General features: G+C 42.8%; 1 protein-coding gene across 1 annotated transcript; it reads left to right on the plus strand.

Moving 5' to 3' along the window:
- The first annotated feature begins 546 nt into the window (after positions 1 to 546).
- On the plus strand, positions 547 to 12,418 carry LOC140714199 (uncharacterized). Its single transcript, XM_073025159.1, has 2 exons — positions 547 to 578; positions 7,835 to 12,418. Exon 2 carries the CDS (start codon positions 8,243 to 8,245, stop codon positions 9,362 to 9,364), a length of 1,122 nt encoding a protein of 373 aa, XP_072881260.1. The 5' UTR covers positions 547 to 578; positions 7,835 to 8,242; the 3' UTR covers positions 9,365 to 12,418.
- The last annotated feature ends 3,430 nt before the right edge of the window (positions 12,419 to 15,848 follow it).

Below are 15,848 nucleotides of genomic sequence, written 5' to 3' on the forward strand. Positions count from 1 at the left end.
CTCGAGGTTACAAGGAGGAGGAAGAGGAATCAGAACAGCAGGATGTGGCTGCAAATGCAAGATCAGAAACATTTGGAAACTGGTTGATTGATAGAAATTTCTGCAAAATACTGGAGGAAATTAGCAGATCAGACAGCAAATGTGAAGAGGAATAAATAGACAACGTTTAGGCCGAGCCCCTTCAGCATGCCTAGACTGTGTACTCCTCTGCTTAGTTGCCGCCTGAACTGCAGAGTTCCTTCAGCATTTTGTGTGTTATGTGTCTCTGTATTTCCAGCAACTGCAGAATCTCTTGTTTTTTTCATCTGCATTTGTAAGAGGATTTTACTTTGTCATTGATATTGAGTACATTGTTTATGAGACCCACTTTCTGCGTTAAAACAACTGCTGAATTTTCTATACACACAAAACCGATGCTTGCGGACACTGTTAATGGCACCGTGATTACCATAAAGCCCTGAGTTTACAATTTCGCCGTCGCCGAAGCATCGATTAAATGCGCAGGCGTTAGAATTGATGACGTCTACGAATTTCACGCATGCGCGCAGTACACAAGCGGACTCAGGTTATGGAAGCAGGTAAGAGAGATTCTCCAGACGAAAATCTTTTAACACCCAGTGAGGGACAATTGCTCTGATATCCGGACACCGTGACCCGCAATCCCGGCACAGTCCTGCTCTCTTTCCTCTCTCTCAGCTCTACTATCCATACACGGGCCCCGAGGAGCTTCAGGCTGATGAGGGAAGGGGGGCCGATGGATCTCTCAGACAGAACTGAGCTCCAGCTATCTAAATGCAAGGATTAGGAACTCGGAGAAAGGGAACAAAATCTTTTACATCGGCTGTTGAGAAAATTACCTTTGTTCTACCTCCACTCACAAACAGGAGGAAATCTACAGATGCTGGAAATCCAAGCAACACACACAAATTGCTGGAGGAACTCATCATTAGTACTGTTTTCCATAGATGCTGTCTGGCCTGCTGAGTTCCTCCAGAATTTTGTGTGTGTTGCTTGTTCTACCTCCTCTGTTCTGGACTTTTCTACCCGTGAGGACATGTTTTGTCCCATTCTCTCTGGGTACATAATGATATCAAACACCTTTGCCCTGGGCAGCAAGTAGCTTTCAGATCACAAACTCCTGCCCTTCCCTTCATATTCATTGGCATTGCCATCAACACCGTCAGCCATCTGGGGGAGGGTTCAGGGGAAACACTTATGTACAATACAGAAACTGGTGTTACCTGTGTGTATTGTGGTGATGCAAAAGTTGCTGGAGAATTTGCAAGTGGGAAGAAGTGGAGTGATATTTGGAAATCTGACCTTTTAAAGCATTATTCAGCAAGCAAATCACATATAGATGGTGTGCAAAAGCTCTGACGAAAAGAAAAATCATTCATTAGCCGCTACAGGCCTGCTACATAGGTTATGTGAGAGTGTAGATGAACTCAATCAAATACAAAGTAGATCAAAGTCCTTATTGACAGTGATTTGCTAGTTGTTAAAATGAATACCTCTCTGTATGAAATTCAGTGTGCACATATTGTTGTCACTGGGCAAAAAATGCACAACACAAGATATTTGCACACACTTCTCATTACAAATGAGAGGGGCATTGGTGGGAAGGTGGGGAGACTTCTAGTGCCCCTGATGCCCTCACCTGCAAGATGTGTATCCAGCTACAGCTTGTAACCCTGAACTTTAAGGAGATTGTACATGAAATGGATGAATTCCATATCATCTGGGAGTCGGGGGAAGGGGTGATAGATATGGCATGAAGAGAGGTGAGTTACAGCCAAGGTACAGGACACAGGAAACTGGGTGAGAGGCAGGAAGGGGAATGAGGTTAAATAGCCATCACAGAGTATACTTGTGGCCATCGCACACAACAACAGGTGGACCATTTTTAGAGAGTGTTGGAGAGGGATTACCTGGCAGAGGAAAGTCAAAGGACTGATAGGGGATTCATTAGTTAAGGGAACAAAATTAGAAGGGGGGGCAAATATCCTAGTGGTAAGGCTTGCTCGTGCTAGCGGGGAGGAGGATAAACTAAAGTTGCATGGGGATGGGAGCCAGAATGCCAGAGCAGATAGTGGAGAGGGTAAATTGGAATTGAATTGACTTTATTACTTATATTCTTCATATATATGAGGAGTAGAAATCTTTATGTTATGTCTCCTAAATGAGCAATGTGTAAGTCATATTAATTTATAATAAATAGTATGTGCAACAGGACAGACAGTATAAATATAAATACAATTGTATCAGCATGAATTAATCAGTCTAATGACCTGGTGGAAGAAGCTGTCCCAGAGCTTGTTGGACCTGGCTTTTATGCTGCGGTATGGTTTCCCAGATGGTAGTAGCTGGAGTTGATTGTGGTTGTGGTGACTCGGGTCCCCAGTGATCCTCCTTTTAACACACCTGTCTCTGTAAATGTCCTGAATAGTAGGAAGTTCACAACTACAGATGCACTGGGCTGCCTGCACCATTCTCTGCAGTGTCCTGCGACTGAATGAAGTACAGTTCCCATACTAGGCAGGGATGCAGCTAGTCAGGATGCTCTCAATTGTGCCCTTGTAGAAAGCTGTTAGTATTTGTGGCCCTGTACCAAGCTTCCTCAGCCGCCTGAGGTGAGGGTGGTGGCTTTTTCAGCACGCTGCTGGTATGTACAGACCAGGTGAGATCCTCAGTGATGTGTATGCCGAAAAAGCTGTTCACCCTCTCAACCCCAGATCCATTGATATCTAAAGGGGTTAGCCTGTCTCCATTCCTCCTGTAGTCTTTAGCTAGCTCCTTTTTTTGAGTGACATTGAGGGCGAGTTTGTTTTCTAGACACCAGTCAGATGTTGTTCAGACCTCAGGGCATGGAATTGTGATATTGTAGCTATTATTGGAACTTACGTACACCCAACAGACTGAGGGATTTAGAGGAGCAAATTTATAGAGGTCAATATAGTAAGTGATGTTAAATTTCCATATATTGACTGGGACTCCCATACTGTAAAAGGGATAGATGGGGTAGAGCTTGTCAAATGTGCCCTTAATCAGCACCTAAAATTCCCAATGTAGAAGTGTGCAATAAGCTATTGGGAAATGATCCAGGGCTGGTGACAGAAATTAGTGTGTGGGAACACTTTGTATCTAGTAATCATAATGCCATGAGATTCCAAGTGAACATGGAAAAAAAGAGGGCTGGACCACAGGTTCAGATTCTAAATTGGAGACAGATCAATTTTGATGCTATCTGAAAGGATCTGAGAAGTGTGGACTGGGACAGTATGATTCTGACACTGGAGTACTCGGTAAGTGGGAGTTCTTCAGAAGTGAAGTTTTGAGGGTGTAATGTTTGTATATGCCTGTCAAAATAAATACAGTATCATAATTCTATACTCTGAGCTCATCGGACATTTTTTTAGTTGTCTTCTATTGGTTTCTAAAAGCTTCCCAGTAGTTTTTGCTCTATTATTTGCCTTCTCTTTGGCCTTTATGTTGGCTTTGGCTTCTCGTTTCAGCCATGGTTGTATCCTCCTGCCTTTCCAGTGCTTCCACTTCTTTGGGATGTATCGATCACTCAGCTCCCGAATTGCTCCCAGAAACTCCAGCCATTGCTGCTCAGTTGTCACTCCTACCTTTTCCCTTCCAATCAAGCTTGGCCAGCTTCTCTGTCATAGAAACATGGAGAAGTTCAGTACAGAAACAGGCCATTCAGCTCACCTAGTCCATGCCAGATAAACATTTAAGCTGTCTAATGCAGTGACCTGCACTGGGCCCACAACACTCCACACCGCTACAATCCAGATACCTATCCAAACTTCTCTTAAATGGTGAAATTGAGCTTACATGCACCACTTGTGCTGGCATCTCATTGCACACTTTCATGACCAATTCAGTGAAGAGGTTTTCCACAGGTTCCCCATAAATTTTCACCTTCCCCACTTAACCCAAGACCTCTGGTTGTCATCCCACCCAACCTCAGTGGAAAAAGCCTGCTTCAATTTACTCTATATGTAACCTCATAATTTTGTATACTTCTAACAAATTCTCCAAGCAATGTATAATTTCCTTGTTTATGCTTAGATCCTTTTTCAGATGTATAAGATAATGAGAGGCATTGATTGTGTGGATAGCCAGAGGCTTTTTCCCCGGGTTAAAATGGCTAACATGAAGGGGCATCGTTTGAAGGTGCTTGGAAATAGGTACCGATGGGATGTCGGGGTAAATTTTTCACACAGAGGGTTGTGAGTGTGTGGAATGCACTGCCAGCGGCGGTGGTGGAAGCGGATACAATAGGGTCTTTTAAGAGCCTCTTAGATAGATACCTGGAGCTTAGGAAAATAGAAGACTATGCGCTAGGGAAATTCTAGGCAGTTTTTCGAGGAGGTATCATGATCGGCACAACATTGTAGGCCGAAGGGCCTGTAATGTGCTGTAGGTTTCTATGTTGTATGTTAAACAGCAGAACAATATTGGCTGTTCTCCAATCCTCTGGTACCTCTCTGTCACTAAGGATGATTTAATTATCTCTGCTAAGGCCCCGACAATTTCTGCTCTTGCCTCCCATAGGGGCCAAGGGAGCACTTTGTCATGCCCTGGAGATTTATCCATCCTAATCTGCCTTGGGATAGCAAACACCTCTTCTTTCGTCTGTACAAGGTTCACGATGTTAAAGCTGCTTTTCAACACTTCCAAAGACTCTGTGTCTGCTCCTGAGTAAATAGAGATGAAAAGAATTTCAGCTGTCCGCCATCTGTTTTGTTTCCACATGTGGATTGCCATTCTGGTCTTCCAGAGGACCAACTTTGTCCCTTGCAATCCTTTTGCTCTTAATCTATCTCTAGACTCCTTGAGGATTATCCTTCATCTTTTCTGTGATGGCAACCTCGTGCCTTCTTTTAGCCATCCTGATTTATTTCTTATACTCCATAAAAACCTACCTGCCTGTCCCTGTTACACAATTCTGTTTTCAACTTCACCATGGTCTCAATATATCTTGAAAACCAAGGTGCCCTGCAGTTTCTATCTTTACCTTTTATTCTAAAAGCACATACCCACTTTGTAGTTGCAAAATTTTGCTTTGAAGGCTTCCCATTTACCAAGTACACCTTTACCATAAAGCAGCCTGTCCCAGTCCTAGTGTCATAATTCCAGGTGTTGTTACATGCCTTGAACACATCCACCTTTCCTACAATATTCCTTGGTTTGAAATATACGGGGCTCAGCATGTTCACTGCACCATGCTCAAATTTTTCATTCCCCTCCACTATCTCTTCTGTTACTCATGCTCCCATTCCCCCTGCAACATTAATTTAACCTCCCCCACCCCTGCCACCCCCCTTACCACTGGTTGTTAAACACATTCTTGTTTTGTTCCCCAAACTAAAGGATCCTCTGTCACCCCTTTGGCTTTCCTCTCCCAGATCAATAAAAATGAGGTGCATACCAGGTACAGGCAGATAGGAGCAAATAGAGTACTTATGAAGTATAGGAAATTCAAGTGAACACTTTTGAAAGAAATAAAAGAAGGCATGAGGTTGCCCCAGCAGACAAGGTGAAGGAGAACCCTCGGGGATTCTGCAGATAAGTTAAGCAAAAAGATTGCAAGGGACAAAATTGGTCCTCTGGAAGATCAGAATGGTAATCCGTACAAGGATACAAAACATATGGGGGAGAATTTAAATATTTTTTGCATCCGTATTTACTCAGGAGATGGACACAGTCTATAGAAGTGAGGCAAAGCAGCATCAACTTCATGGACCGTGTACAGATTACAGAGGTGGAGGTGTTTGCTGTCTTAAGGCAAATTACCATGGATAAATCCCCAGGGCCTGACAAATCCCTAGGACCCTGCGGAAGACAAGTGCAGAAATTGTAGGGGCCCAATCACAGATATTTAAATCATCATTAGTCACACGTGAGGGATTGGAGGACAGCCAATGTTGTTCCGCTGTTCAAGAAAGGCTCTAAAAATAAACTAGGAACTTATACTTTGGTGAGCCTGACATCAGTATGGGGAAACTTATTGGAACGTATGTGCAGGAACCGGGTATGTAAGTATTTGGGTAGATGTGGACTGATTAAGGATAGACAGCATGGCTTTGTGCATGGTAGGTCTAACCAATCTTATAGAGACCCTCGAGGAAGTTATCAGGAAAGGGGATAAAAGCAATGCAGTGGATGTTGTTTACATGGACTTTAGCAAAGCACTAGACAAAGTCTCATATGAGAGGTTGGTCAGGAAGGTTCAGTCACTCACCATTCAAGATTAGACAGTAAATTGGATGAGACACTGTCTTTGGGAGAAGCCAGAGTGTGGTAGCAGATGGTTGCCTCTCTGACTGGAGGCCTGTGACTAGTGGTGTGCCGATGGGATCAGTGCTGGATCTGTTGTTGTTTGTCATCTATATCAGTAATCTGGATGATAGTGTGGTTAACTGGATCAGCAAATTTGTGGATGAAACCAAGATAGGGGGTGTAGTGGATAGCGAGGAAGACTATCATGGTTTGCAGTGTGGTCTGGACCAGCTGGAGAAAATGGGTTGAGAAATGGAAAATGGAATTTAATGCAGACAAGTGTGAGGTGTTGCATTTGGTAGGACCTACCAGTGTAGGTCTTACACAGTGACTGGTTGGGCACGGAGAAGTGTTGTAGAAGAAAGGGATCTGGGAATACAGGTCTATATTTCACTGAAAGTGGTGTCACAGTTCGATAGACAGACAGACTTTATTGATCCCGAGGGAAATTGGATGGAAAGAAAGATTTCAGCGCACTGGCCTTCATAAACCAAAGTACTGAGTACAGGAGATGGATGTTATGTTGACTTTGTACAAGATATTGGTGAGGCCTAATTTGGAGTATTGAATGCAGTTTTGGTCACCAACCTACAGGAAAGATGAAAAAGAGGTTGAAAGAGTTCAGCGAAATTTCACAAGAATGTTACCAGGTCTGGAGGACTTGGGTTACAAGGAAAGATTGAAAAGGTCAGGACTTTATTTCTTAGAACGTAGAAGATTGAGGGGAGATTTGATGGAGGTATACCACAATTATGAGGGGTATAGACAGGGTGAGTGCAAGTTGGCTTTTACTATTGAGATTGGGTGGGACTATAACCAGAGGCCATAGGTTAAGGGTGAAAGGTGAAACATTAAGTGGAACATGAGGGGAAACTTCTTCACACAGACGGTCATCCAGGTGTGGAATGAGCAGACAGCCCAACATTTAAGAGGTTTGTATGGGTACCTGGATGGTAGGGGTATGGGAGTAGAAAGTTTAAATAGTTTGGCACCAACTAGATGGGCCAAAGGGTCTGTTTCTGTGTTGTACTTTTCTATGAAGACTGTGACAAGAACCTTAAATAATACTAACGTTCACTCTAATTCCTTTTAACAGCTGTGCAGACGAACCATACATCTGAGTAGGAGATATTTACATGGTGTAAAAACTGTAGCACTTTACATTAACAGTGCATAAAATAAAATCCCAGCTGCACGTTAACAAAGGCTATTTGTGTGAGTGTTTCAGTTATTGTGGGGCCAGGCACCCATGCTGCTCAGTGGGAAGAAGGAGTAATACCAATTGAGAGAATCAAACTGAGCCAGGTCACAGACTGGTGATGGCAGAAATGCCCCATTCTTATAGAGACAGGAGGAGCATCAGAGAATTTGATGGTCATTCCAGATACCAGCACTGTGCCCAGTGACAAGATAATTTCTCTCTCCAGCTTGGGTTGAACCTCACTGTAACAGAGTGATGTCAGATCACACCTTAGCAACTAAAGTGATCTCATCTAAAATGTTGTCCTTCACCCATTGATCGATTTTGTAAATCTTTTTACAGGTTAAAAATGACAAGGAATTTGTCTACAGGAATCTCGAACATGGCCCGCTAGTTTTGTTGTCTCTGTCCAGATATTTAAGAAGTGGAGCAAGGGAGTCAATCAGCCATCCTTCCTGCTCAGACTGTGGTAGAGAGATTAACTCAGTCATTTGACTGACTGGCAACCCGGTCATTTTACACAGCGGGAAACCCATTCATCTGCTCAGACAGTGGGAATGGATTCACTTGGTCATCTCAACTGAAGGTAAATCAGCAAGTTCACACTGGGCATGGCCATTCATCTGTTCTGTGTGTGAGAAAGGATTCAGTCAGTCTTTCCACCTGTGGACGTAACAGTCAATTCACACTGGGCAGAGGCTGGTCATCTGCTGAATTTGTGGGAAAGGATTCACTCGGTCATCTGACCTAATGGCACACCAGTCAGTTCACAGTGGGGAGCGGCCGTTCACCTGCACAGACTGTGGGAAGGGATTCACTAAATCAACTCAGCTACTGAGACACCAGTCAGTTCACACTGGGGAGAGGCCGTTCACCTGCACAGACTGTGGGAAGGGATTCACTCGGTCATCGGACCTACTAAGTCATCAGTCAGTTCACACAGGGGAGAGGCTGTTCACCTGCTCAGTCTGTCGGAAGAGATTCACTCACTCTTCCACCCTACAGAGACACCAGCGAGTTCACACTGGGGAGAGGCCGTTCACCTGCTCAGTCTGTTGGAAGACATTCACTCAGTCATCCCACCTGCAGAGACACCAGCGAGTTCACACTGGGGAGAAGCCGTTCACCTGCTCAGACTGTGGAAAGGGATTCACTCAGTCATCCACCCTATTGGCACACCAGTCAGTTCACACTGGGGAGTGGCGGTTCACCTGCTCAGATTGTGGAAAGGGATTCACTCAGTCGTCCGAACTACTGGCACACCAGTCAGTTCACAGTGGGGAGTGGCCATTCACATGCTCAGACTGTGGAAAGGGATTTACTCGGTCATCTGCTCTGCTGGCACACCAGCGAGTTCACACTGAGGAGTGGCCTTTCACCTGCTCAGAATGTGGGAAGGGATTCACTCGGTCTTCTCACCTGCTGAGACACCAGCGAGTTCACACTGGGGAGAAGCCGTTTACCTGCTCAGTTTGTGGGAAAGGATTCACTCAGTTATCCTCACTACAGAGTCACCAGCGAGTTCACACTGGGGAGAAGCCATTCACCTGCTCAGAATGTGGAAAGGCATTCGCTCACTCTTCCACCCTATTGGCACATCAGCGAGTTCACACTGGGGAGAGGCCATTCACCTGCTGTGAATGCGGGAAAGGATTCGCTCGGTCATCTCATCTACAGATACACCAGCGAGTTCACACTGGGGAGAGGCCGTTCACATGCTATGAATGTGGGAAGGGATTCACTCGGTCATCTCATCTACAGACACACCAGCGAGTTCACACTGGGGAGAGGCCATTCACCTGCTGTGAGTGTGGGAAGGCATTCACACGATCATCTCTTCTACTGAAACATCAGCGCGTTCACACTGGGTAGAGTCCGATTTCCTGCTCAGACTTTGGGAAGAGAGTCTCTCAGCTAACTCCACTAATTGTGTATCATTGAGTTCACACTGGGGAGAGGTCATTCACCTGCTGTGAATGTGGGAAGGGATTCACTCAGTCATCTAACCTTGTGACACAATACCGGGTTCACACTGGGGAGAAAGTTTCAATAAGCTGCATGCTGGACATTTGTCCATCACCATTGCTGAATGCAATCTCGAGAGTGACTGTCGGTGCTGAACTCTGCAATTATTGCTGCTGCTCACCACAGCCAGTTCTGCACCCTGGTCACTAGTCATGGGAGGAGTTTCTTCTGCACATTCACTAATGGGACTGGAGTTTAATAAGAGTCAACTCAGGCTGGCTGGACCTTACCAGTGATTCTGTTCTCATTCGTAAGGCCAGTGATGTTGTGGGGGTGGAATTGGACTCTCTGATGGTGGTGTCTGAAAAGAGGATGCTGTCCAAGTTGCATGCCATCTTGGACAATGTCTCCCATCCACTCCATAATGTACTGGTTAGGCACAGGAGTACATTCAGCCAGAGACTCATTCCACCGAGATGCAACACTGAGTGTCGTAGGAAGTTATTCCTGCCTGTGGTCATCAAACTTTACAACTCCTCCCTTGGAGTGTCAGACACCCTGAGCCAAAAGACTGGTCCTGGACTTATTTCCACTTAGAATAATTTATTTATTATTATTTAATTATTTATGGTTTTATATTGCTATATTTCTACACTATTCTTGGTTGGTGCGACTGTAACGAAACCCAATTTCCCTCGGGATCAATAAAGTATGTCTGCCTATCTGACAGTCCATTTAACTCTTCCCCTGTTGGTTCATCTCTCGCTCTCCCTGTGGTGATGGGTTCCAAACAGTCACCACTCTGTGGGTGAAGAGGTTTCCCTTGAATTTTCTGCAGACTGAAGAAGTCGAGCTGACTGCAGTTCTGTCTGAGATGTTCTTCGCCCCTCTAATCTCCGGGCTGAGGAAGAATGACATTGATAGTTAAACTCCTTAATCGTCACTCATTTCCACATTATGGGTCATTTTCCCTGCTTCTAAAGGGTTGTTGAAAATACCCCTGTCCTCTAAAGACTGAAAGCAGAATGGGAAACAATTAGTAGGATGTTCAACGGAGCAGGGTCAGAAACCAGAGGTGGATCTGCACAGGGAAGAGGCTGGGGCTCTGGACGATGGTTGGGGTAAGAACGTATGATGTGGAGAAGGGAATCAGCAGTGGGACGAGGCAATGAATGACAGAGTAGTAACATTTGGAAGCTGATTGACAGAGAAAAACTTTTGGTTGTCTGACTGATGACACAAACAATCCTGTGGTGAGGGGCTCCGAACATGTGTGTGTTGGGAATGGTTTTATCTGTTGATGGAGTTGTTCCTGCTTTTTTATCCTGTAATATTATATCCAGATGGTTATTATGGATTGTCCTATCTGAAATAATGTATTGATTAATGTATAATTTGTAAGATTTTGACTCTAAAACTGGCTTGAACTTATGGTGCCTTTATGAAGTGATGGAGGGCATTCATGAGATTGCATTTTAAAACAAAATTTTGATGAATGATATTTGCCACTTGATTGTACCTTTGTAAGTAATCAGATTGAGTTAACTGCTGCAGGATCCTGAAATGTGAAGGATTGTGTCTGGTCTCTCTTGGCATTTTCTGCACTTACTGCCTCGCTTGTCTGTATTTCATGTATTTCAATTTTTCCTTTTGTTAACCACCATGTCCTGTATTTCTGCAAGGAACCCCTCTGTTTCTGGGAAGATGTCTCCAACTCTCAGTCAGGTGCTCGATGCTTCTTTATCACCATCTCATCAGCTCAGATCATTGGGATGTCTCCTATGGAGGGTCATACTCATTCCACTGGATAATGTTTTCTTCCATGTGATTATTCATTTTTCTGAGTTGGCCTCTCATTTAAGTTTTCTGGTCTGTATTTCTTATCGCAATTGCATATACACACACAGAGTGCTGAATCCTGTTCATTTTTGATGAAAATATATACTTCAAAGTTTTATTTCTCCCATTCTTTAAAAACTGAATCGGTCATCGAAGGTTTACTAAAATATTTAGAACAAATGGGACTAGACAAAGTCTCAATAGATCAAAGAATTTCCTAAATTGTACCCAGATGCTCAAAGTATGTTTAACTACCAAATTTTCAGTTAGTTTACTAAAAGTTAAAGTGAGTGAGGATCCGAGAAGAGAAATAATAAAAAAATTATTAACAGAGTTAGCTTCTAAAGAAGCCCATATTGGACATTCCTCACGGTTAATATAATATGTCCAAAACGTAAGATTTCGTATATTGACTGCTCAATAATAAAACCTAAAATTTGGTAAAGCTAAACCTCTATTCTGAGATTTTTGAAGATGAACTTCATTTAGTCGAGAATGTTTGTTTTTACAGAAATTAGAATTGTTTTTAATTTGAAAACTTTTTATAATGGTTCAATATCCAATATTTACGGTATGTTGCTAGGAATGAGAATCGTTCCTATAGACAAAATTAAAAATCTTTGGGAACAACATTTACAGACTTCAATTTCTGAGGAAACTTGGAATGAATTTTTTTTAATTGGTTAACACCATCGTCACGTGCCCGTAATTCCCTTTTACAATTTAAAGTGGTTGATGGGGCTCACATGTCTAAAGATAAGCTATCTCAATTTTATTGGGATATATTCCCTTTCTGTGAAAGATGTAATAATAGAGAAGCTTCATTAATTCACATGTTTCGGACATATCTGAGCCTTGAAAAATACTGAAAGGAAGGAGTTTTATCTGACTGTTGTGTGATTTTTTTCATGTTTGTTATTTCTCTTCCTCCTTCTGCCCAAGCTGGTCCAAGGTAGGGTTTGAATGTAAATAGTATGTTCAAAAGTTTTCTAAAGTTCTTATTTATCTTTGTAAATTTTACTGATTGAAATGGGACCAAGATATTTTTATTAAAAAAAGTGAATGTCAGTATTGATGGAAGTGTTTATTGTATTTGTTAACTATTGAGCTCTGTTTGGCGGTTTTTTTTTTAAGCCTTGAAATAAATTCTGTCCAAGGTTTTCCCTATTTTGGACTACTTTCTATTTTCCTTGCTTGTTGATATTCCAGATACGTGGATATCAAGAATCCCGATGAAGGGTCTTGGCCCGAAATGTTGATTCCCTTCCACAGAATCTGCCTGACATGCTGAGCTCCTCCAGTACTTTGTAGTTCTCCAGATTTCTAGCATCTGTGGGTCCTCTTGTTTCCCAGATACTCCTACGTTTCTTGAAAAAACAAGCCAAGAACAAGCTGGTTGTGTTGCTCTGTTGGTAAAATATTAAATAAAATCATCAGAAACAGGTGGCATAGGGTTGGGAGGTGTAGAATCTGTGGGTAGAATTAAGGAACAGCAAATAGAAAAAAATCCCAAAAGTAGTAAGTATGTGGTCCACAAATTACCATGGGAGATACAAAATGTTTGCCAAAAGAGCAATGTTACAATAGTCATGAGGGATTGTCATGCAGGTGATTAGGAATATTAGGATGGTGTTGGTCTCAAGGGGAGGAATTCCTAGGGCCTACAAGATGCTTTTTTAGAGCAGCTCGTGTTTGAGCCCCCTTGGGGATCAGCTATTCTGGATTGGGTGTTGTAATGAACAAAAAATAAATAGGTCATGTAAGTTCAAAGAACCATGAGGGACAAGTGATCAAATTCACACTAACATTAGAGAAAAGAGAAGCTAAAGTCAGATGTGGAATAAAGAGAATCAGAGAGGCATGAGAGAAAAATTGGTCAAAATTGATTTGAAAAGAACACGGGCAGGGATGAAAACAGCGCAGCAATGGCTGGAATTTCTGGAAGCAATTCGGAAAGCATAGGATATACACATCACAAAGAGGAAGTAGTTTTCTAAAGGTAAGGTGACAAAACCGTGGCTGATAAGAGAAATCAAAGACAACATAAAAACCAGAGAGGGCATAGAGCAAAAATTACTAGGAAGTTAGAGGATTGAAAAGCTTTCAAAAACAAACAGAATTCAACTAAAATAATAAGAAGGAAAAGATGGAATACATAGGTGAGCTAGCCAGTAATATTAAAGAGGATACCAAACTTTTCTTCAGATACATATAGTGTAAAAGAGAGTCGGAGGTGGATATCAGACCACTAAAAACATTCTGGAGAGGTAGTAATGGAGTGGGGGTGCAAGGTGATGGCAGATGAACTGAATAAGTATTGTACTCACTCTTATCTGTCGAAGACACTGGCAGGAATATGGAATTCCCAGATGTCAGTGGTCAGAATGTGTAAAGTTATGTCACTCGGGAGAAAGTTCTTGGGAAACACAGATGGTCTGAAGGTAAGTGGGTCACCTGGACCAGATGGTGTACACACCAGAGATCTGAAGGAGGTGGCTGAAGGGATGTGGAGGCATCAGCAATGATCTTTCGAGAATCCTTAAGGAGATTATATCCTAAGAAGTTTTTTCCTTCATTACTCCCCCTCTCCGAGTTTCACCTATCACCTATTATTTCTTCCACCCCTTTCACCCCCACACTTCTTCCTCTGACGTCTCATCTTTTTTTCCCCAGTCCTGATGAACGATCTCGGCCCAAAACGTCGACTGTTTACTATTTCCCATATATGCTGTCTGGCATATATGGTTCCTAGGTCCCTAGGTACCTCCAGCATTCTGTGTATCTGTTGTTTGGATTTACAGCATCCATAGATTTTCTCTTGTTTTTGATAAAAGCAAAGCGGGGTCATATCAAGAAGCAAGAAAATAGTGGGAAGTTAGAGGACTGGAAAGCTTTTACATAACCAACAGGAGACAACTAATTAAAAAAAAAGACACAGGAGAGACAAGATGTAAAAATTAAGGTAAATGAGCCAATAATATCAAGTATCAAAAGTTTTTCAGATATATAAAGAGTAAAAGAGAGGCAAGTATAGATACTGTACCGCTGGAAGATGATACTGGCGAGTTAGTAATAGAGCAAAGAAATAGCAGCCAAATGTAATACACGAGAAAATCTGCAGTTGCTGGAAATCCAAGCAGCACATACAAAATGCTGGTAGAAGGCAGCAGGCCAGGCAGCATTTACAAGGAGAAGCACTGTCGATGTTTCGGGCAGTCCTGACGAAGGATCTCGGCCCGAAACCTTGACAGTGCTTCTCCTTATAGATGCTGCCTGGCCTGCTGCGTACTACCGGCGTTTTGTGTGTATTGGCCGAATGTAATAAGTATTTTGTGTCAATCTTCACTGTGTAAGACACTAGCAGTATAAGAACATAAAACATTGGAGCGGAATTAGGCCATTCTGCCCCATCGAATCTACTCCACCGTTTTATCATGGCTGATCCTGGTTCTCACTCAACCCCATGCAACTGCCTCCTTGGCATTTTCTGTAATGCCCTGACTGATTAGCAAACTATTCACTTCTGCCTTAAATGTACCCACAGACTTGGCCCCCACCGCCGTCTGTGTCAGAGAATTCCACAGCTTCACTGTTCTCTGACTAAATTAGATCCTCCTTAACTACTCTAAAAGGTCGCTCCTCAGTTTTGAGGCTGTGCCCCTGTTATGGCTTCTCCGATCATACGAAAAGTCCTCTCCTCATCCACTCAATCTGGACCTTTCCACATTCGGTGGGTTACAGTGAGATTTACCCCCCACCACCCGCATTTATTAAACATAAGTCACTGCAGGAGTACAGGCCCAAGGCTGGAAAAAGCACTTCATATCTTAACCCCTTCATTCCCAGAATCATCATCTTGAACATCCTCTGTTTTCTCTCCAATGACAACACACGTTTTCTGAGATATGGGTCCCATATACTCAAAGTGCGGCCTAAGTAGTGTCTTATAAACTATCAACATTATCGCCTTGCTTATATATTCCTCTTCAGTCTGAATTAATGTCAGCATTGCATTTGCCTTCTTTACTACAGACTCAACCTGTAAATTAACCTTCTGGGTGTCTTGCCTGAAGACTCATATTTCCATCTGTACTTCTGTTGTTTACACCTTCTCCCCAATCAGATAATAGTTCACTATTGTTCATTTTGCCAAAATGCATTATCGTACATTTCCCAATATTGTATTCCATCTGCTACTTTTTTGCCCATTCTTCAAATTCGTCTGTGTCCTGCTGCAATTGTTTTCCTTCCTCAGCACTACAAACGCCTCCACATATCTTTCTATCATTCGCACCCTTGCCACAAATTCCATTATCCAAATCATTGACAAATAATGTGAAAAGTAACGGAACGAATACTGACCCCTGAAGACCTCTTGTCACTGCTAACCAACCAGAAAAGGCCTCTTTTATTCCCACTCGCTGCCTCTTGGCTGCCAGACATTCCTTTATCAATGCCAGTATTTCTTCTGATTTTTATCCTGTTAAGCAGTTTCATGTGTGACCCCTTATCAGATGCCTTCTGAAAATCCAAGTAAATGATTTAGACTTCC

This window comes from Hemitrygon akajei, chromosome 2 (assembly GCF_048418815.1).
Source record: "Hemitrygon akajei chromosome 2, sHemAka1.3, whole genome shotgun sequence".
NCBI lineage: Eukaryota > Metazoa > Chordata > Chondrichthyes > Myliobatiformes > Dasyatidae > Hemitrygon > Hemitrygon akajei.

Coding starts and splice junctions, on each gene's coding strand:
- LOC140714199 (XM_073025159.1), top strand. CDS start 8,243: ATGGCACACCAGTCAGTTCACAGTGGGGAGCGGCCGTTCACCTGCACA.